Source organism: Haemorhous mexicanus, chromosome Z, assembly GCF_027477595.1.
Source record: "Haemorhous mexicanus isolate bHaeMex1 chromosome Z, bHaeMex1.pri, whole genome shotgun sequence".
NCBI classification, from domain to species: Eukaryota; Metazoa; Chordata; class Aves; order Passeriformes; family Fringillidae; genus Haemorhous; species Haemorhous mexicanus.
In genome coordinates, this window is record NC_082381.1 from 18,942,267 (window position 1) to 18,964,744 (window position 22,478).

At 37.4% G+C, this 22,478-nt stretch overlaps 1 protein-coding gene across 2 annotated transcripts in view; it reads right to left on the bottom strand.

The window, feature by feature from the left end:
- Nucleotides 1–22,478, bottom strand: part of FBXL17 (F-box and leucine rich repeat protein 17) — a 269,579-nt gene that overhangs the window by 241,739 nt on the left and 5,362 nt on the right. For both annotated transcript variants that reach the window (XM_059873473.1, XM_059873474.1), the window contains exons 2-4: nucleotides 15,127–15,249; nucleotides 11,654–11,911; nucleotides 10,808–10,939 (exon numbers count right to left, since the gene is read on the bottom strand). In XM_059873473.1, the coding sequence (XP_059729456.1) occupies nucleotides 10,808–10,939; nucleotides 11,654–11,911; nucleotides 15,127–15,249 (513 nt within the window). The remainder of the gene's footprint in view (nucleotides 1–10,807; nucleotides 10,940–11,653; nucleotides 11,912–15,126; nucleotides 15,250–22,478) is intronic.

Sequence of the window (22,478 nt, forward strand, 5' to 3'; positions counted from 1 at the left end):
AGTACATTAGCTCAAGAATGAGCTCCATAGGAAGAATAAATTTTCTAAGGTATTCTGAGATGCAAGAGATGAAAGAAAAATAAAGGAAAACAGTACAAGATAGAGCTGTTCTGAAACCTATAAAGCATAAATTTTTGAAGTGTACACCCTTAAGGTATTTTCAAAAATGCCTAAAACCACAGAAATTATCAACTACAGTTTTATTCTAGAAATTGCCATCTTTCTGAAATAACAAATATATTTAAACAGCCTCACGTAGTAGCTGAAATCATCCAATTTCAAGAATACAATCACAAATCTCTCACTCATGCTATACAATATAAGTATTCTTACATAGCTGAGTAATTCTCTGTATTTTCAAGAAACTGCACAAGATTAACAGCAAACACTCCACCTCCCACAAAAACAATCCAATAACTTCAGTGTGACCAACAACTTTCATTTTCACATATTTTGAACAGCAAATCAAAAAAGATATTAAAAAACTTCAGGACTAGTTTAAAGAAAACCATAAAATTGCTCTTATAAAAGCATCTTTTAAAAACTCCAAAGTCTCCAAACACGAACAGACTGGGAAATACAACAAAGGAGAACTGTGCAGATGAAGAGACTTGCAAAGCTGACATTTTAAACAAAGCAAACACCTCCTTTGTCAGACCTACACCTTGCTGCAAACCCTGGCAGTGGTGAAGCGTATGGATGTACCTCTGGCACAACTCCACAGATGGCATCAGCAGGGTGACATCACCAGAAACACACACACAAGGCCTACCAACAAATCCTCTGGGCATGCAGCTCGTGCGTTAGCGAGGGAGACCACGGCAGAGGCACAGCTACGCCTCCAAAGCGGCACCACGCACAATCCCTACTGCAAAAATGCAGCCCTTGGAAGCAGTCCCAGCAAGTCTTCTGGAAAGTTTCTGCTGGCAAGGCACACTCACCCACCACAAAGTTGGCCCCTTGACCCATTTACCAAATCCAGTAGTTTTTTCTTTTGGGAATGAGGAAAATTAAAATACTTTATGAAAACCTTACCCTTAGAGGTATTTGGCTTGTTTTTCTCTATGTTCAAGAAGAAAAACATTTAAAAATAAGTACTTCCCAATCATATTTGATCTTTTCCATGATTTTGTAATCTAGATTTTTTCCCTAATTTACATTTTGATGTTTCAAATAGAAAATATTCTTAATACATACTTGCAATTTTACCAAGGTGGTAGGAGAGGGGAACACCAGCACAATCTTCTCCATTGCTGTGGTTTAACCCCAGGTAGCAGTTCACAACCCATAGTGGGATGGGGTGGAGAATCAGTAGGGTAACAGTGAGAATACACAGATACACACACACACACACACACACACACATATATATATATATAAATCTCACAAAAAACCTTCAAAGAATTAAAAATAATTTTGCTGTTTTAGAAAACTGTAATTTAATTGCATAAAGACAGAATAATGTACACTTCCCAGAGAGACATACACAAAACAAAAATCCTGAATAAACCACATTTGGATGCAATGGAACAAGAAGACCAAACGGAGAAAACCACAAGTTGGTCTCTGAGGATCACCCCACCAAGACAATTTTTAGGGAAAGCCTCAGATACAACAGAATTTTAATAGTTATTACTGGAAAATATTAATTTAAAAAACCAAACTATACCAAACAAGGAAAAGGAGGAACACTAAGCTAAGGACTCTTAAAAATACTGGGACAAAGCTACACATAGTTCTCAAAAGCAGAATAGGATGTTCAAAATTTGCCATAATAACTACAAGAGTACCTATGTCTAAAGTTCAGACAAACACAGTTTTTTAAACGTTATCATTCTGGATTAAAAACACAATGACAGTTGAAAGGCCATAGCAAATTCTGAAATAAATAATGCTGTAATTCCTAGGATGAAAGTGCATAAAGTGAGTATGAATGATAAATCTGCAATTTAAGTGTAAATCCAAGTATAAATGTAAAAGTTTACCCACCGGGGGACTGATGTTGCAGTTTAAAACTCACAAAAATTTAACCTTGACTCAAAAAAGACAGTATTTGGGATGGTTTCAGCAGTTCAGTCTCCATGCCTATTCAATTTGCCCTGTAACACTGTTTACCAACAATGTCGCATTTTGGACAATACAACTACCTGGAAAAGCACTTCCATACACACACAGAGAACACACATTTTTTCATCTATATCTGTATCTATTTATATTACATAGATATGTGCTCCCAGGTACCAGTCACTATAGAAAGATGAGAAGAGGGAATGCAGACATTTGTAGAACTTGTACCCTAATGATTTGACCTCTTACACTCGAAACTGTAACCTATGTAATTTACAGTGAAGTTCTCTGGGAAACAGAAGTGTTTTCCCACAGCTTCAGAAATTTGACAAGTTCATTCTTCTAGCTTCATAAAGATAAAAATGTTCAACTGAAATTTGCTGGAAAGAAATTATATAAACAAAGATGCCTGCCTGTCATTCATTACATAATCTTGTCTCTGTCACACACAAATAAAAACATATTTGTATTATCTTTGATTGATGCAAATTACCACTATTTTAAAATAATGATACTGACAGTTTTAAGGGATTTGCTTCACAGCATCATACTTATGTTCTCTTTCATTAAGCATCACAGCTCACTGGGAGAAATATTATCAGTTTTGATTCACTGCTACCCTTAGTGCATGGCTGAAGAATCTTACAAAGTACAACATGAGTCAAGATACCAACTTAAGAGATAAAGAACCTACAACTGATTAATCTGGAGTTTGCCAGTGCTCTAACACAAGGTATCACCAGATTAAAACAAGTAAACTAAAACCCCAACAAGAAAACAAATGATCTACACAAATTTCAGCTCCATTTAGGTAACTCTAATATCTAGCAGCCTATTTTAGTGGAAGGATTTTCCACTCTTGCATCATGGACTTTGGTTTGTGACTAAAGTACTGTAATACCAGTGATCCTAAAAGACAACTAAACATGGGTATTTCAAACAACTGAAAAGGTTCCATATCCAGCTCCAATTCCTGGTCATCACATTTTTAATTAAAAGCTCAAATAACTTATTCAACAACAAGAGCAGCCAAAAAAACAAACAAAAGAAACAAAAAAGTAGAAGTGCCTATATTCTAACACAAAATTTAAAACTCACAATTTCCTGAAATTTTCCTGTATATTTGATTTAGGATTTTTGCGTTACCTCCATCCATTTGGACTTTCAATACCAGAAGCTTCAATACTGAGAACATTATTTGTTACAGTTCCTCCTAAGTTTGATGTACAACACTAACATGCAAGCCATTAATGCACAGGCATAAAAAGTTGTCCTTGAATGTAAAAATAAACGCATTTACCCTTTATTAAAATTATATGCAAAATACATCATCTGCAAGTATCATATGGAAAATCACTTTATAATGCTGACCAAACAGTAGAAAAAAGTTTCATATCAGCCACTTTTCCACTCTTTCATTCCACCACTTACTTCTTTGTCATTGTAATTATCTACAGCATATGTGCAATACACTTTTAACACAGAATGTTTACTAGAAGTGGTAACAAATTACAGCCCAAAGGAATGCCTCAAGTGGTATATATCCTATCAATACTAAAACTGGAAGTTTTTAAAACAGTAGAGTAGGTACAGTCGTTAATCAACCACACGTAATCTGAAAGGAGTCAAAAAGTACAATTAATTCAGCAATACAGATTACAACTCCAGCTGTGGGTGGCTTTCAAATGTGTACACACACACACTGTATATGCCAAGTAAACTCACAATATCAAAATGCAGTACCTGTCTAAAAAGAAACAATAGAAAGAAGCAGAAAGTGGTGAAACCATACAGCTGACCTTATTGAGACACTTAAGAATTACTCTTGATAGCAATCCTGGCAGCTGAAGGGAACACAGGGTCTGTGGAACAATACTCAGAAATTATCTGCCATGCACTGGCAATTCCCCACAGCTCGGGCCGGGAGCTCGTCACCACTACAAAGTCAATGCCGCCACCTAAGGGTGACAACACCGAACTGTGTTTACTAACACCGTACTTGCAGAAAGTTATATTGAAAATTGAAGTCTGCACTGTGGTTCTAAAGCCTTTACAGAAGATACATGTAGCTGATTTATGCACATGTACACAAGTTTTGCCTTTTTCCCTTCTAGTAACATCAAACTTGGCATAAACGGCTCACTGCAGGACCAGTATTACAGAAACTGCCCAGGTCAAAATGCAACGGATCTAAACAAAAAAAGACAAAAGACAAAAAAAAAAAAAAAAAAAAAAACCGAACTCAAAGGAATAAGGTTCTGTAAGTTAGGTTTCTAAGAAATTGACTGAATCATTTTATGCTGTCAAAAATTAATAAAGTAAATGTTTCAGAAGAGTTTGTCAAACAACAAACTTTTCCATCGCATTTTTACTACCAGACAGATGTCTCATGTAGTTCTTATGAAAGCATGACTTCCTGCACTTCATCTTAGTATCAGTATAGCTGTTAAACAAATTTTTAAAATGCTAAACCTTACTTTTATGGTACATAAGGTGGTTATGGCATGTATGTAAAGTGTTTGAGAAACTAAAATATAAGAGGGACTTCATCATTACTAGTGTATACTACCAGCATGCCATCTGCACAAGGTTTTTGCTTCAGAAATCTCTTAATTCAGCACTTGACAGAAGATGAAACATCATTATCCAAAGCTATGAAATACAGTGTACACAAGAGAGAAATCCATCTCAGTATGTACAGAGTCCTTTACTGTGGGGATGGTGAGGCTTTGGACCAGGTTATCCAGGGATGCTGCGGACTGCCCCATCCCTGGAAGGGGACAGGTGTAGCAGTAGTGGGGTTGACACCAGACCTCTTTAAGGTCTCCTCCAACCCAAACCACTCCATGACTCCACAATCTTCCTGAATATGTATATAAACTTTTAGGAAGCATGTAGTTATTGAGAGATGCTAGTTATTCAACATAAACAAGTCCTAAGTAGGATGAGCTACATGAAGTTACAAAGCTGTGAGATTTAGTGTGTTGCTTGCTTAGCATCAGTAGCTGAATTTGCTGAAGCCTTAGGCCAGAAGCTGTGAACTTAGACCTAGATATGCTTTCAGCCAGAATAATTAATTTGCTTAGTCATCTTCATAGGAACTGGTACAGCGCTGTGTTTCAGCTTTAGTATGAAAAGAATATTGATAACATAGTGACGTTTTGCTTGTTGCTAGGCAATGTTTATTATATTAAGACTAGTGGTTTCTTAGCTTTCCATCCTCTGTGCAGGTGCACCTGAAAAAAAACAGAAAATAAGGAGGCTACAGTTGTCAGCAGAAGCTGTAACTCAATGAGACAAGAAATAAAGGGCCTGCCTGTGTGGTGGAGATGGAGAAAGAAACCAGGAAAGTGCTAGAAGACCACAAACCAAAAATTACCATTAGATCAAGGCATGAGAAGAGTGTGTGAGAGGTGGAGACATAAGTCATAAGGGTAAAATTGCCTGGGGTTTTCTTTGTTCTGGGTCTCTCTTTGAAGGCACCCAACCTTCACTGACCTGATGCTCTATTTCTATTAAACCTGTAATTTTTATTAATCCAGTGTCTGAGATTCTGCTGCAGGAAACCTAGGTCACATCTGAAGGAGAAGGAGGTGCCTGTGTCTGCAAAGAAAACCAGAAAATGGGTCCTTCTGAACATAGGGGTTTGAATGTAAAAATAGTAATTGAAGGGGAAAGTCTGGAAATCTGAGGTTTTCAAAACCTCAAATAATGATATAAAGTGGTTCAAAAGTATTTTGGGAAAGTATGCCTGTAGAAACATGGGAAATCAATTATTTTTCTGAAATTTCTCCAAGTAGAAGAACAGTTTTAAGCAACTGCATGTAAAAAGAGAAATAGCATATGGAATATATTGTGGGGCATGGAAAAGGGACAGGGAAATTACATTCTTTTGGAATATTTTCCCCAAAAAGATTCTTTCATTTACCTGTTACCATTGAAACAAAGTAAGTTACTTCCATTCATTCTGAACATTTGACACTGTGCAGTTTATAAGCCTTTTTAATACTTTCTTCCCAAAACAATTTGCCTGGGCTAAACTTAACCAAAATACTCTCACCTCTCAATGTTTGTGACACAAGATACAATGCTGAAGTCTTTTGTAGATGAGATGTATGAAGCAGGAAGGGAAATGGTTCCCAAAGTAAAAACAGAAGTGAGGAGGGGAACATCATTAAAAGACAAAAATTAATTTATCAGCTTACACAATACCTTTTATTCAGAAAATGAGAATTAAATTTATTTTTACTATACATTTTATACTAAGTTGATCCCAGTCAATGCTGTAAAAGTATACTTTAACTGTTTAATTGTGTGACAAAACTGCAATATTCTGTTTAGTCTACCTAAATTCTTACTTACTGAAACTAAAGCGTATTTTTCACATATCTTAAGCATTGTAATTTCTATCAAACGTAGCACCACAGTTAACTTGAATTTAAACTCCTGTCTGCTGCAAACTGCAAAGGTAAGCAGAACACTTACAGAATACCCATCTTAAAAAATTGCTAAATAGACATCTGTAAAATTAAAAGTATCATCGCTTTAAAAGTGTCATCACATATCAAGCATATTGCCAACTGGGCCAAAACTTGGTTATCTTGAACTTGAAGACTCAAGAGTCTAACGAAGAAATAGAAACACAGTCAAGTTAGACTATAACTATCTTAACACAAACATCTGGGAACCCTCAAACCTATTATTTTTTAAGAATCCACTTCAGAACATCACTTTATTGGAAAGGAAGAAGCGCTGCCATAGTAGCTACTATATCAGCTCATCCACTCTTAAATGAGCTTGTAAAAGATAATAGAGAGCAAGGGAACAAAATATATAAGTAGGAATACTGACATTCTCTTACAATATCTAAAACTCCACCCTGGTCTCTCCCATTACCCGTATCTAGTTCACCACAAAAACACATCCACACTAGGTGGAATAGGAAGGAACAAACTTGTAACTACCACCTGGTTAAGTTTCAGCAACAATTGTATCAAAATTTTAGCCATTAAGTTACCCAGTTAACAAAAAGTAATTAAAAAGATAATAGTGTATAAAGTCAATTTAGTTAAGTGGAGAAAGGTTTTCTCCAGCTCTACATTGAGTTCCTAAATCTAGATCTCCTCTATTCAAAGTAAGAAAAATAGTTTGCACAAAATCTTCTGGAGATAACCTTTTCATTTGGGTGCACTGTAGTCATTAAGTCCTGCATCTCACAAAACCTTTAAAATATTTTAGGACTCCACCCTTCTATTGCAATAAAAGCCATTCAGGCGAAGTACCCCTCACTCTGTGTCTCAGCTACAGTACTACACATTAGTGTGGAACAGTTCTCTGGCTTTACACCTAAGCTAGGTACTCTTTGTGTCAGGTGGAAAGATTGGAAACAGCAATTGGTACAAAGATAACAATGAAATTAACCCATTCATCTTCCACCAGCTTCATTCACATTGAACATTCACATGATGCAAACACAGAACTTATAGCACACCATACCAGTCACAACCATAAAATAAGAAGTCCAACTAAATTCGGCCAAGAAATTAAGAAATTTTCTATTTTTTTCTGGACAGAGCTATAATCTATTCCTCCATTTACATTGAAATTCTATGAGATTATTCAATTGCTTGGGGGCAGATCAAGAGAGACAACACAGTGACACACTTCGTAAGTCCTACCAAGTTCTACTTTTTTTGTAACTAGGTTCTCAATTTGGCCAGTATGCTTTAGAGAAGAGGCTCAGCATATAATTTTCTGTCATTCAAAGGAGAGAGGAAAAATAAACATGTTTTGAAGAGATACAAATCTGAAACAGTTAGGCAAATAACAACAATCTTCTGTTGTTGAGTTAGCCATGCAACATTAACTTTTTCCTCCTACATCCTTTGTCCCATTTATTAATTGCGGCTTTTGCTTATTACCATGAAATAATCAGCACTTCAAAGACAGGAAAGGGTCTATTTTTCTGTGAAATGTCTAGCATATTCAACAATCAGAACATAAATTCTCCTTTCTCTGCTTCTGCTCAGCAGTCTGATAACAGTTACTTAGCAACAGATGAAGCAACTGAACTCTGTTGCCTGATCCACACACATTTTACTGCAAAGTAACACTCACAAAGGCATTATTTAGCTGATTGTTGCCTCTGCCTAGATGTATTTTTGAAGTGTAAAATCCATTAGTGTGAGACAAGCCTATATGAAAACTCAACCATCATGTACTATCTGTAATGCACTACACATTTTGAAATTAATAGAAATTGCCTGTAAGAGACACACACATGTTTTTAAGTACCTCTGAGAAAGGAATAAACAAGAAAATGCAAAACATAAGACTATTTACATTATTTACATGGAAGCTACAGCAGTTGCTTAAAAGGGGAAGATAGGAGTCTTCTAACATACTGACAATGTATGAACTTTAAATACACAGACCAAGCCCTTTTACATTAAGTACACTTTTCTTGCCAGAGGATATTTTGATTTCAGAGAATGAATGCTTATTTGTTTTGAAAATACACACACATACCATCACATATCTCCCCAAACCACCTTCTTCACCAGTGGAACAGGAAGTAATATGTGCCAAATATCAAGGGGATTTTTTAAAAGGGAGAAAAGTAACCCACAGAACTTGACAAACCATTTGCCAACCATGACTCCCTTTAAAGGCAATTCCACAACTAAACAATCCCTTTATTTTTAATTTATTTTGGCTTGTAAAAGTTTCTATTTTACAATTGCATGAGAACCTCTTAAAAGTTGTCTTGGTTCGTCACACAAAACAACACTGTCAGCAAGACCTGAGAGACTCTTGTCCCTAGCAAAGGGAAAGCACCACAGCTTCTTCAGCTTTGTCATCTAATGGCATTGTTCAAGAGGTATTTTATTCTAAGGATTCAACACCCTGGAGTGCATAACAACTTCAAAACTTACTTCATTTGTACATAAGAAGATCTATGAATCTGAATTTTAATTTTACAGAGCTATACCAAGTTTGCCCCATGACTTTTTCTTCCCCCTGAAAATTTAAGGATGGGCAGGAATTTAAGTACAATTAGATACTAAAAAAAAATAAAGAAAATTCACTAAAAACTGGGCAAAAATTCAATTTTGATAAGTCACTAGACAAATTACCTGAAGGGGCAAAATTAAAAGAAATTTCCTGTTTATCTGACAGCAAATATTTCTGTCTTATTTGCAAATAAAAATCAGTGTTATGTTTTCAACAATGAAGCAACCAAGTCGAGTGCAAGTTAAGAGCACATTTCACATTTGCCTTAAAAAGGATTAAAATACTTCCTATGTTCCATTTCAACCAGGAACTTCAATGATATTTCAGATATTAAAACCATAAAGTCTTTAAGTGCTAACTGCAATAACAAATTCTTAGGTTACATTTCACACTATAAAAAGAATAAAAACTTCAATGATAAGAACTCTAAGATGCATCTACAAGGAAAGCTAAGTTAATTCCTTGCCTCCAAATTTTCCAGTGATCAAGTACTTACGCAGAAATTTAAACACACTACTTTCTTAATTACAATTAAGCCATTTTTTTCACATGCAACTATGCAAATCTTGAAGATTTTCCTCTTCCTTTCAAAGACAGGGTTAATTAATTTAAAAAGGTGAGTTAATTAATTTTAATTAACCCACCTTTCTCTTTCCAGATAAGGAAGGAAGATGTTTTTCCTTCCAGACTTCTCAGATAATTTATTTTTCTTTTTCATATTTAAAGTTTTTTTACATACTAAGGTAAGAAGGACTAGCCTTGAAAGTATTCAAGACTGTGTTTCAACACAAGAGGAGGGGCGTACCCTTTTTCTGCATTTAAATTACACAGAAATCTCAGTTTAGATCCCTGTCTCCTGTTTTTCAACTTTCTACAGTGCTGATCAAAACCAATAACTGGCTGCCTTTTTCTTTGTTGATTTAAGAATGGTTTCTATTTAAAAAAAAAAAATCTTGAGCATTATCATTTCTTTATCTTTTTGAAGCTAAATATCAAATGATTCTTGAATACAAGGTAAGCTGTTTTCTTAAAAACACAATTTATTTGTTCCAATTCAGCACTTTTGAAACTAAGGTTATAACCACAATGTTAGCTGACAGTTAAAATTTCAACTGCAAGCAAGTTTTACTTTCTTGCAAGAAATAAATTTTTAAAAATAAAATTAAATTTAGAAAAAAACTTAAGTCTTCTGCAAGCCACCCTCTCTCTGCATTAGAAACCATCCTTTCAGAGACTGCATAGAATTAGGACACAAGATTGTTTTGTTACTCCTCAACAACTTCCTTCCACTAGCATAGGCACACTACTCCATCCTGATGAGAAAGTGACACATTTCAAGAAAACATTATCAGAGTGTATCACTTGTAATCAAAAACCCAAGCTCCAAAAATCTTTTAGATGTCTGCACTTTTTACTGCACTTGTAGAAACAAAATAAACATTCCATATGAACTGTTTTCCTATACAAACCACACATCTCCCAAACAATTACTCGTGAAATACCATGTTAAAAACAAGAAGTTAATGCATTTAGCTTCACCTGTACTTTGCATCACCTTCTGTGCCATGTCTGCAGAACTGCACTTTTCACAGCCCGAAACATTTTTAAGCAATTCACTTGCAAAAAGCAGCCATTCTAAAGAAAATTTTTAAAAGATAAAGAGCAAGAGAAAGCTTCAACAACCAAAAAATACCTTGGGAAGAACAAAATCATGATGTGTACTTACTAATTTGTTTTCTTGCATATATATTCTTTGCAGCTTCAAACAGCCTTTAGCTATAATGATCATTCCTTCATCTGAGATCTTGTAGCATTGCCCAAAATGTATGTCTTTCAATTCCCTGCATTTTGAGCCGAGCTGCAATTAATGAAATCAAAGTGAAAAAAAAACAACAGAATTTGACTGAAATGAAGAGATGGGAGAAAAGATTTTTTTCTGCTTCTCCACCCCCCATTAAAAATTATCTTTCTTTTCAGGCTTTGAAACACTGTATGCAGACAAGAAAGATTCTAATTACATACAGGACAAAATGAAGTTGCTAACTACAGTCAACAAAATGGAGCTAACAGCACCACATAAGAACTAAGTTTTTTACTCTGTGTACAGGTAGCTAACAATGCCTTTATGCTCTACAGCTTATTTGATTTACCCTAACTCCTAAATGGTCCTTTTACACTCTCTGAGGGTTGATGAAACCCTCCTGTGCATCCAACAAATAAAGATGTTAGTCACCTTCAACATTCATGAAGCAAAAACGAGTTACTTAAACACGGCTTTGAACAGCAACCAAGCTCAGGAAAATTGAATCAAACAGAAGTGAAGTACAGGATGTCAAACTGCACATTTAACTACTAAATCGATCATTCAATCCCTAGGTATTAAAAAGAATAAAAATGTATGTGCAGTCTCTAGAGAACAGCATTTACTGCACCAAAAATAAGTCTCCATACACCAACTTTTAAAACAGAAGATTTTTCATAATTTTAGTTAAATCCTATGAAAGAGTATCTTCTTCTTGCTAAGCTGAAATATACTAAGTTTTCAGAAGGAATTTGTGGAATGGATGGTTACCTGCTTCAGGCCTTCATCAGTGAGTCTGTCTTGATTGCCCACATGAACTTTCTGAAGAAGAGGACACTGAGAGGCAACTGCAATAATAGAGGTGTCAGAAAGCTGTTTACACCTGTAGGCAGTATATCTTAAGAGCCCGGGACATTTAATTGCTAATATGCATACTCCCGTATCAGATACATTGCGGCAATCAGAAATATTGATTTCAGTAATATTCTGGCTTCTTGATGCTATTTTTTCCAAGAGCTCATCAGTGACCTGCAAAGAAAAAACAAATACTCACATATAACTTTTTCCATAAAAATCTTTAATGTCACTAGGGCAAAAATGGCTGTTTGTAAGATGCATTTCCATGAGCTACAGGAAAAATGAAACTATACCTCCTTTACAAATACCACCTATGACTGCATATTTTACTGCAATTGGTTTGTTTCAGAGGGGTGGGGGGGCTGATGGTTTTTGAGAGAATATGGTCAACTGGGGGAAAGCCAGCTCTGACACACTATGTAGACTGTAGCTAGATGACTTCATGATAAGGCTCACAGAGGGAGAGGCAACAGCTAGACAAGTACAGAAAATACAGGCAGCTGCAGGAATTAAAAAAGAATCCCAAATGGTTGCCCAGCTTGACAGAAGTTCTCAAGTACCAGACTAAGCTCCAGAGTCAGGAGGGTAACCACAGACCTACTTCTCTTTTTAGCCATGAACAGACTATCTGGGATGTCCAGGTATTTAGAAAGATAAATTACTTGTTGGTAGAATTGCCTTATTAAGGTTTAGGGCTTGATGTGCCTCAATGACCTCAGCTCCTAGGAAAGGTTAACAAAGCTTGGGGAGAGTACTTGTGACAGTAGACACAAAGAATGCAGAATTCATAGACCACAATGACATTTGGCAGAACTTCTTAGATAAGGAAGAAACTAACAAAACAAACTCAGCAACTGTGTTGAATCAACTCCAGCTGAGTAAAAGGCAATTCTGGCAAGGGGATATGGCAAACACCACAGACCACAAACCCAAGAAATCCACCACACCAAAAGACCAGAAAGACTGAGTATGTGGACTAATTAGCATAAGAAGGGCAGGAATCATTTAACAAACAGAAGTAGAATACCAGCTAATAACACAACTATGTAACTTGTAGCCACCAAACATTACTGACTTTGTTTACTGAAATATGTGATTTCATATTGATAATCATTTGTGTCCTACAGAAATTGTGTTAGCCTTCACTCTATTATATTTCTTTTTTGTAGTAATGCTGTATGGAAGGGCAGTGTTTCAATGTCTTAAAAGTTTTCTTTTTTCATTTTAATATATTAGCAGGTATGGTCCACTTAATCAAAGGGAGAACTGTTGAGGAATACACTCAGTGCAAATAGCTCAGGGCACAGCTGAGCTCCAGGTGGCACAGCCCGAGGCAAAAGGCCATGAACTCGTGCCAGCCCTTTGTAAAACAAAGGGCACAGAGACCTGTGGCACAGCCAGGCAAGGGACAGTTGGAAATACAGCAGGAGACAAGGGCCCCCAGATGTACCCACGCACAGACTGTGAGGGTATAAAAGCACAAAGGTCCCTTTTCTGGGGTCCCTCCTCCAGCCTGAGGTGTTATTCTGTTGTTGCACAATGATTACATTATTTTAAGGTCCCAGAAGTGTGAGACTCTGCTGTGGGAAACCAGAAGTGGAGGCAGTAAGGAAAGTGGTCTGGGGTGTGCAGGGAGTCGAGCAGGGCATCCATCACCTCCCTGGGGCCACGGCCACTGAGGGGCTTTGGTCCCAGGCAGGTGGGGCCAGTGTGACTGACAGAGCAGCCCCTGGGTGCTCAGACAGCTAAGTTACCTTACCACCTTTGTAAAAAAACATTCCATCCATTTTGTATCTATACACATTGTAGTCAGCCAAAATGACAATAATCTTAAAAGCAGACAAACCTGCAAAGGACCGTTCAGAAATATTTACCCACCACTTGGCATAGACAAGATTCAGCTTTAACCAAAAAGGGCAAGAGAGCAACACGAATCCCATTTTGATTTTTGTCTTATACAGCTGAGGAGCAGCCATTGCTGCATTTAATCCGTTTTTCATTTGTAGCAAGTCAGATCTTTTTTCTTGCTCTTTCATCAGGCAGGTGATAAAATAGAAAAGAACTGTGCTGCTTTGCCTGGGGTAGAATTTTCTTCATAGTGACTACTATACAACTATGTCTTGGATTTGTGCTGGCTTTCTTATTGCTGAACGAGATTGCACAGAGCCAAGGTTTTTTCTCCTTTTCACATGGCCACAGTAGCAAAGAGGCTGGGAGGGAGCACAGCCAGGACAGGTAACCCCCATCTGACCAAGGGGATATTCCAGACCATGTGGCATCACAGTCAGCATATAAGTCAGTCAGTCAGTAAGGGGAAGGAGGAGGAAGGAGGAGACATTTTCAGTGATGGGGTTTGTCTTCTCAAGTCATTGAGAAGTGTCTTCTCAAGTGTGATGGGTCCCTGCTCTGCTGGGGATGCCTGAGAACCTGCCAGCTGATAGGAAGCAATGAATTAATTCTTTGTCATGTTCTTAATTCTTATTTTGTATATGTGTGTGTAATTTTTCTTTCACTATTAAACTCTTTAAACTCATTAATTATGTAGCTTTTATTCTTCCAGTTCTCTCCTCAACCCTACTGGTGGGGGAGTGAAGAAGGGGTTGCCTGGGCCTTGACTGCTGTCTGGAATTAAACCACAACAAAGACATATTGCAAAGAAAAAAATTTCTTCTTCAAATACAACTGTCCAGTTGTTATTTCCCTGCACTCTGTATTTTCATTAAACGCTCTAGATCCGATTTACAAACCCCCACATGTCCCTACTCAACATGAAACCTAAGGGCAGTGGCCAAACAATACTGGCATCCCTAAAGTTTTCCAAGGAGGGAAGTTATCCTGCACAATTTAAGGCTAGGCTCCTAGGGATCTCACTAAATTAAACCCACAAATATTTAATTCTAGGATCGGCTAAAAGCCTAAAAAAAACCAAAACACTGGAAACAAAAAACCAAACACAGTCCCTTTTCTAATCAGTAGGAGCCATACTACCTGAAGAATAAAATAAAGAAAATTTGTTAAAACAGGGCAAGCACCACATATGTGACCATTCTTCCAACTACAGCAACCTCAGAAATGCTCATGTTTGTCTTTGAATTAATAAGACATCTCACAGTTCCAGACTATCTGATGCAGAGTTGAGACAGGTAACGCACAACCCATTCCAAATAGCACTTATGCTCACACTGTTTAATAACTGATCTCAGACAAAATATACTATATTTAAAGGAAGCAATCTAAGGGTCCAGACATTTTCAGGGAATAGCAGTAAAATCCGTGCAATACCACTATTTTATGTGTTTCTTTTGTTTACCTCTGGTCAAAAGTACAAGTTACAAGAACAAATTCTGAGTCATGAAGACAATTATTCCACAATGATATTTTCGTACCTGCTGACGACTACTGAGATCCAGTTGCTTCCAAAACTGAAAATCTAAACAGAGGTCACGCCAATATTTACAGACTAATGACACTGAAAGGCAGCGCTCATTCAGAGATAAGTTGGAAAATATCTGTAAAGAAAGAAAAAACACATTTGTCACATGCAATCATATTTTAGAGACAGAAATATTTTATTATCAATACATCTTGTAAAAGACAGAAAAGTATTAGCATGCATTATAACACACTTGCCCCCTGCTTGATTAGTTAGAGACAATAACAAAAAAACCTACATCCCACAAGAACTGACAGTATTAGTAAGTCATATTAGCATAACCAACAATAGACTATATCCTAAGTACTCATCTCATAGACTGAGTTTCAGAAGTGCTTCTGAGATAGCACACCTAAAGAATTACTAATTAGCAGAAAGAAAGCACTGAATAGTAAGAGGTAATTTGGCATCTGACATTTCCTGCAAAAGTGTAATTCTAAACATGAGAAAAGGTGACAGTCTGATGATGCTCAGTAATTCTAAGTTAGTAAGAGCAGTAGGAAAATTAAATTCCTGCTACCGGCATGAAACAGAAAACTGAAGCTTTTAACAGTTATAAAAACCTTAGAATAGAACAAATCAACATGACCCACATTATGTTTAGACAGACATTTGACTGACTTCAATTACTATTAACAAAGGATATCAAGGTTGGCATTATAAAATACTTCAACTAATCTTTACTCCAGTGGGAAATAAATATGTTTATTTGTAGAAATACCACCTTTGAGAAACCAAAGCTTGCAGTGAAGAACATAGTAAGCCTGGTACAGTAAAGACTTGCTAATACAGCTGTCACTGTTAAAATAAAAGCCCATAAAAATTATCTGTATTTTATTTTGTTTATCCTGGGTTGGCATGGCTAGGTTTTGAGAGTTGGGGGGGGTTCAAAGGCAGCTTCCCTGGGAAACTCCCAGAACCTTCCCTCACTTCTTAAAGAGCTAGCTAGTGTCAGCCAGTACCTAAGATGTACCTACACTGGCCAAAGTTAAGACAGTCAGTGATGACAGGAGTAGCTCTGGAATAACGCAAGAAAAAGAAAAAAATGCCAGTGAGAAGAAACAAATTGGAACCAGAGACAGAGTGAGAAAAGTGATGAAGAAAGAGCAGCATAAATAAGGTATGATGAACTGACTATAACCCCTACTCTGGTCCTCCTGAATGGCTGGGGGGAAGGCGGGAAAAAATTGTGAGTGCAGTTAGGCCAAGGAAGGATAAAACAGCTAGGAAAGATGTAGGTTTTACTTCTCATTATCCTACTCTGATTTGATTGGTAATAAATTCAACCTATTTCCCCAAGTTCAGTCTTTTTTGCTCAGTGACAGTAATCACTGAGCAATCTCTCCCTGTCCTTAATTCATGACCCCTTCCTCATGTTTTCCCTCACCCATCAAGAAGGGGAGTGACAGGGCTTTGGAGGGGAACCTGCTGTCTAGCCAGGATCAACCTATCACGCTACCATCCCACTAAAAGCCAAAAGCCCTTACAAATCACAGACCTACTGCTAACTTGTTTCTCCTGCGTGAAACAGCTGTAGGAACAACAAAACAAAAAAGAAACAAGTTTGATTAAGTACTTGACACAAACAGTACTGCTGCATAGAAAATATTCTTTAAAATGTCCAAAAGCATTTGTAGTAATATTTTACTCCACGCTGTAGTTAAATCTAGAAGCAGGGAAAATTAAGGAGTATAGGTGCTGCAAACTGATTTCTCAAAAAACAGTGAGGCCACCAGGATGAGATGGGAGACCCAAATCATTGCAGAAGTCCCAACATGAATAGGAGTAGCCATGTAAGTTACACAAGCAGTATGTGTTCAAAAACAAGGCCTTGCCAGTTTTATTATCTGTAGGAGCTCCAAAAGTTCCAGCTATAAAAGGATGCTGATCAATGCCATGTAAAACAACAGCTTATCTTCAGAGCTTGCAATTGCTAGAAGAAGACATACTGAATTACACTAAATGGAATTTAGAAGCAAGGACTATACACATCCCAGGTGGTGGTACATCACCCTTACATTAAGTGATTAGCTGAGCTACTGATTAAAATACTACACACTAGCGCATAAAACACTTCTACTCACCTTAATGACTTCACCACCCTTTAATTCAGTATTATTCTCTAGACACACACTGATATTGTGGCTTAAACTTTCTAATTCCAAAGGATGTATAAATACAGCTGAAAGTTAAAACCATTCCTACCCACAGGTGTGTTCATTCAACTCCTGCTTATGACAGGTAACTTGGACAGCAATGGTTCTACTAGTGAGCACGTTTAATTCCTGAGGATTGTACTCAAACATCTACACTTTCATATCCACCATTCAGTCTGCTCCCCCCTCTACTGTCTAACCCCTCTTCCAAACACCCGAGTATCCTTCAGCACAGTGAAGGAAAAAAAAATATTTTTATTATTTATTAGAATTATTTTACATTATTTTCCCTGTTGGCAAAAGGCAGGGGTAGAGAAAGCAGAGCTCTGGAAAAGGAGCTCCCTCTCTTTCAGCTCAAATTCCTAATGCAGATGTCAGTTTCTCCTGCTTCACCCTTTCATGTCATTGTTAAGATTAGTGGGTTTATCTTTCCCTTCAATGGCTGCAAGAGACTCTCAGAGCCTTCAGGCTACATCCCATTTTAAGGATACCTGATCTTCCCTACTGACAGCCTTATCATATCTTCCAGACATGGTAAATTCTTTAAGCACAAGCTCTTGCTTTGAAAAAAAACTGTTCACACAGTCTCATGAAAGACCAGTAAATGCCTTCCTTGTCTCAGTCTTCAACAGCAAGACTGGCTGCTCTCCAGGTACCCAGCCCACTGAACTGGAAGACAGGGACAGGGAGAAGAATGGAGTCCCCCATTATCTAAGGAGAAACAGTCAGTGACCCACTGCACCACTTAAGACCCACAAGTCTTCAGGGCAAAATGGGTTCCATGGGCCCTGAGGGAGCTCGTGGAAGTGCTCACCAAGCCACCTTCCATTGTTTACAAGCAGTCCTAGCTGCTAACAGGGCATTTCTAGTTGACTCAATGATACATGTGATGTTCATCTACACAAAAGGCTTGAAGGAAGATCCATGAAACTACAGGCCTGTTATCAGATCTTGGTCCTGGATAAGGGTATGGAGCAGATCATCTCCAGTGTGACATACATGACATGACCAGGAGTAAGGCCCAGCCAACACAGGTTTGTGAAAGGCATGTCCTGCTTGACCAACCTGGTCTCCTCCCATGACCAGATGACCTGTGTGGTGGAATAAGGTAAGGCTGTGAATTTTGTCTGCCACAATTTGCTTTGACACAGCACTCTCCTGGAGAAACTGTCTGCTCACAGCTCGCATGGCAGTACGACAGGGCAGTGACCATTGCTCTGTGCTGGGCACTGCTGAAGCCACACCTCAATCCTGTGGTCAGTTTTGGGTCCCTCACTACAAGAAAAACCCTGAGGTGCTGGTGTGAGTCCAGAGGGCACTGGAGCAGGTGAAGGGTCTGGAGCACAAGTCAGATGGGAAGCAGCTGAGGGTTTTCAACCTTGAGAAAAGGAGGCTCAGGGGGAACATTATTGCTTTATACAACTGCGTGTAAGGAGGGCGTACCCAGGGGGATTCAGAGTCTTCTCCCAGGCAAAAACTGACAGGACAACAAGAAATGGACACAAGTTGAGGCAGGGGAGGTTTAGTTTAGACATCAGGAAAAATTTCTTCACTGAAAGGGTTATCCAACACTGGAATAGGCTGCCCAAGGCAGTGGTGAAGACACCATCCCTGAAGGTATTTAAAAGACGTGTAGATGCGGCACTTAGGGGCATGGATTACTGGAGGACTTGGAAGTACCAGATTAATGGTTGGATTTAATGATCTTAGAGATGTTTTCCAACCAAAGTGATCCTACATCAAAAGAAAATACAAAAATGCAATGCTCATGACAGCAAAAGTCAACTAACAGATACAGGAAGTTTTCAGTCAAATCACATTCAATCTGCTTCACTCAATTCAAACAATCTAATTTTATGTTGATAGATACACCCATACAAATCCTTTACAAGAGAAAAGCCATACTGTTTTACCTTTAAACAACAAAACACAGCTAATTCCACGGCACCCCACGTGAGTCAATCCTCTATTCTGAATCAGGTGATGTCCAATTGATTTTAAACCACCTAAATCAAGACGTTGCACAGTACAATTCAGACCACCAAAAATGCGTCTGACAAAAGTTTTGGTGTTTTCTTCAACTTTTTAAGAGTATTTTGTAAGACAATGGATGAGAAAGGGAAATAGCAAATGCTGATTAAAATTAACGAAGGTTCCAACCAGAAAAAATAGAAATAAAGTTATTCTGCGTAATCTTCTCCTTTACCACCAAGTCCTTGCATAATGGGCCTCAGACATTACACCCTTAACACTTCCCCACTGTTTCTATGTATGCTATAGAGTTCAACCTGTGAGTTTAAAAAAGACTGTTTTGAACACTTGTATGAAATGTTAGAGTATTTCAGCAGGAACAGAGGAGAAAAAAACAAAACAGCAAAACAAAAAAACACCACAAAGCATCATATAAATATGTTTTTTAAAAATAATAAAGATCAGTTTTTAAAAAATCACAAATCCATGTACTAAATTTATTTAGTGTGTCTTTAAATATTTGGTAATTTTGGCCTTAAAGAAAAAGTGAATCAAGCAAAGAAAAAAATGCACTTTTAGTCAAAGGATATCGTGAAAAGTCAACCATATCCATTAAAGTTACTGTGAAAAGGAGGTTTGGTAGTAGAAAATTGTTTATGTGGTTGCCAACACAATATCCTCAGCATGAAGTTTTCTAAGAAGTATTTCACATCACCAAGATCAAATATAAAGTAAACATAATCATAATTCAAGAAACAATTTTAACTTACCAAAAAACAATCTTACTCTAAAAGAAATTTAAAAACCATAATCAAGGAGTTAGAATTATTGATTGCATATACTAAAGAAGCTTTTGCCTCAGGAAACGATGCAAGAGAATTCAGTTGATTGCCAATACCATTCTTTAAAAAGATACTGCTAACTTTAAAAAACAGGTATACCTCTATGGACAAGAACAAAATATAGGCTTCATAGCAGAAAAGACTATAAAGAGAAACTGCACACCCCCTATTTCTGTCCATCATTTACATTTGAAAGAAATCATTTCATTTCTGTGAATGAAGCTCTCCTCTATCAATAAGAAGCTTTTGTACTCAAGAACAGGTATCTACAAAATTGTTTTCATTACCCTGCAACAGGCAGATTTGTTCAAAACCAAAAATCTTAAGGAATTAACAACCAAGGAACAATAAAATGTACACTCAAACATTTCATGGTGCCTAAGTAACTTGAGACATTCTTTCTTGGAAAACTGCTCATTTGTTTCATCATTTTTTTCAGCAACTAACTACAATTTCATTAATAAAAATATTTCTCAAGTACCATTTGAAAAAAAGAACATGTTTAGCGCATGACATTTTACTATGAACAGTAAAACACGGTATTTGCTAATTGCAGGTATAGAGCATTTAAATTACCAGATTAAGATTTATGTTTATGTTTATTAAAGGCTGCTTCATTCTATTTCAGAAAACTCAAGAACTTAAGAAAACAACTATCATACCTAAGAGAAGAGGAAGGAAGAACAAGTATGTGCTTTGTTTTCAAGATATTGCTTCACTTTGCTCACACATAACTTGAAAAGAACAAGGGAAATACAAGTAATTCTGAGTTTATGAAGGAGATGAGACCACTGAACTCACATACCTCTGAAAGGAGCCTCAGTACACCCGTGAAGGAAATCAAGTTCGAACTGTCCTTGTGATTAAGAAAAATGTGCCAGCCAGGGAAAGTGATGATGTGAGTTCACATCACAGCCAGGATTCTCTTGGCAAGTTGCCATTCACAGCAACCGTTTACCAGGCCCCTACTTCGAGTCACTTGAATTTTAGCACTGGATTTAGTGACTGTACTTGGAGAAAGTCCTTTCAGGCAGCTGATTCTAAGGAAAAGTTTTCCAATGTTAGATTGGTGTCAGATTAGCCAGATTAATTTACTCTCCCAGCAATTGCATGATCACTCTACAGAGCACAAAGCCAGTGAGAGAAACACACAGCCAGAAGTTACAAAAGGAGACAGACACTGCCCTCACCAGCCATTTACTCACAGATTGCCTTAGCTCCAAGGTAAACCACAATATTAGCTTCTGTCTGTAAGAAATGACTGTCCTCCTAATGGAAAGGAAGAGTCCTGACCAATAAGCAGAGTAGCTTTACTTGCAGGAGCTCACAATATTTTCACTCTCAGAAACCCAACTGTCCTCACTAAAAAACACCAGGTAATGCTTCTGAGTCACCATGCCAGCTTAAAAACAAAGACACTAAAACAAAGCAAAATCTGTGAAAGATCAAACATGGGTCAGGCAACCTAAACAAAGGAAACAAATAAATGATTACGGAATGAAAGCACATGTTACATTTAATTTACTTTACATTCCAACACTGCACAACTTAGGTAATCTCTTAGTTTTCTCAATGCAATAATATATCATTTTGGAGATGCTGAACAAGACAAGCCAACACCTAAACAACATTAAGGAAACTTTTACTGGCCGTGAGTGTTAAGGCATCTATCCCTGTCACTATAGGACACAAAAGAACACAAGCACACACCACTGCTCTCAAGATGAAGAAAAAAGGGAACGTTTATTTTCTGACTCCAACATTTACAGCTTTCCAAAAGTGACAGTGGATTGGAGGGTGACAGTGCCACCTCTCCTATGACACTGGACAAACCAACAGTCCACCAAATTTCTCCTCCTCCATAAAAGAATGCAAAACAATGAGTTATTTACAGAAAGTGTGTGAGAAAGTTTGTTACAAGAATGTAAACATCAGAAGGCTTAGAAAGTCTTAAAAAATCAGGGCGACCTATCCCTGTCAAAGAAACCAGAAATTTCATTCCATGACATTTCTCCTCCATCACACAGCTCATTCTTGTGGTGTTAAAACCTACATGCTTGAACAAAAGCCACCTTTTCAAACACACCTCTGCAAAGCAAAACAATTGTTTTTGTAATTCTGCAATAACAAAATTTACAACATCTTTCGGAAATTTATCATTGAGATAATGAGCATATACTGTCTTCTCTTTAGTTACTAGTCTACTGGCACACCTTCCCTTCACAATTTTGCCCCTCGACTGTATTCCAGAAGTTTAGTAACACCACAATGAACCTCAGGCAAGTTCATTTCCCCACTAGAATCACAGGGTAACAGTAAGCTTCATGGGAAAAACA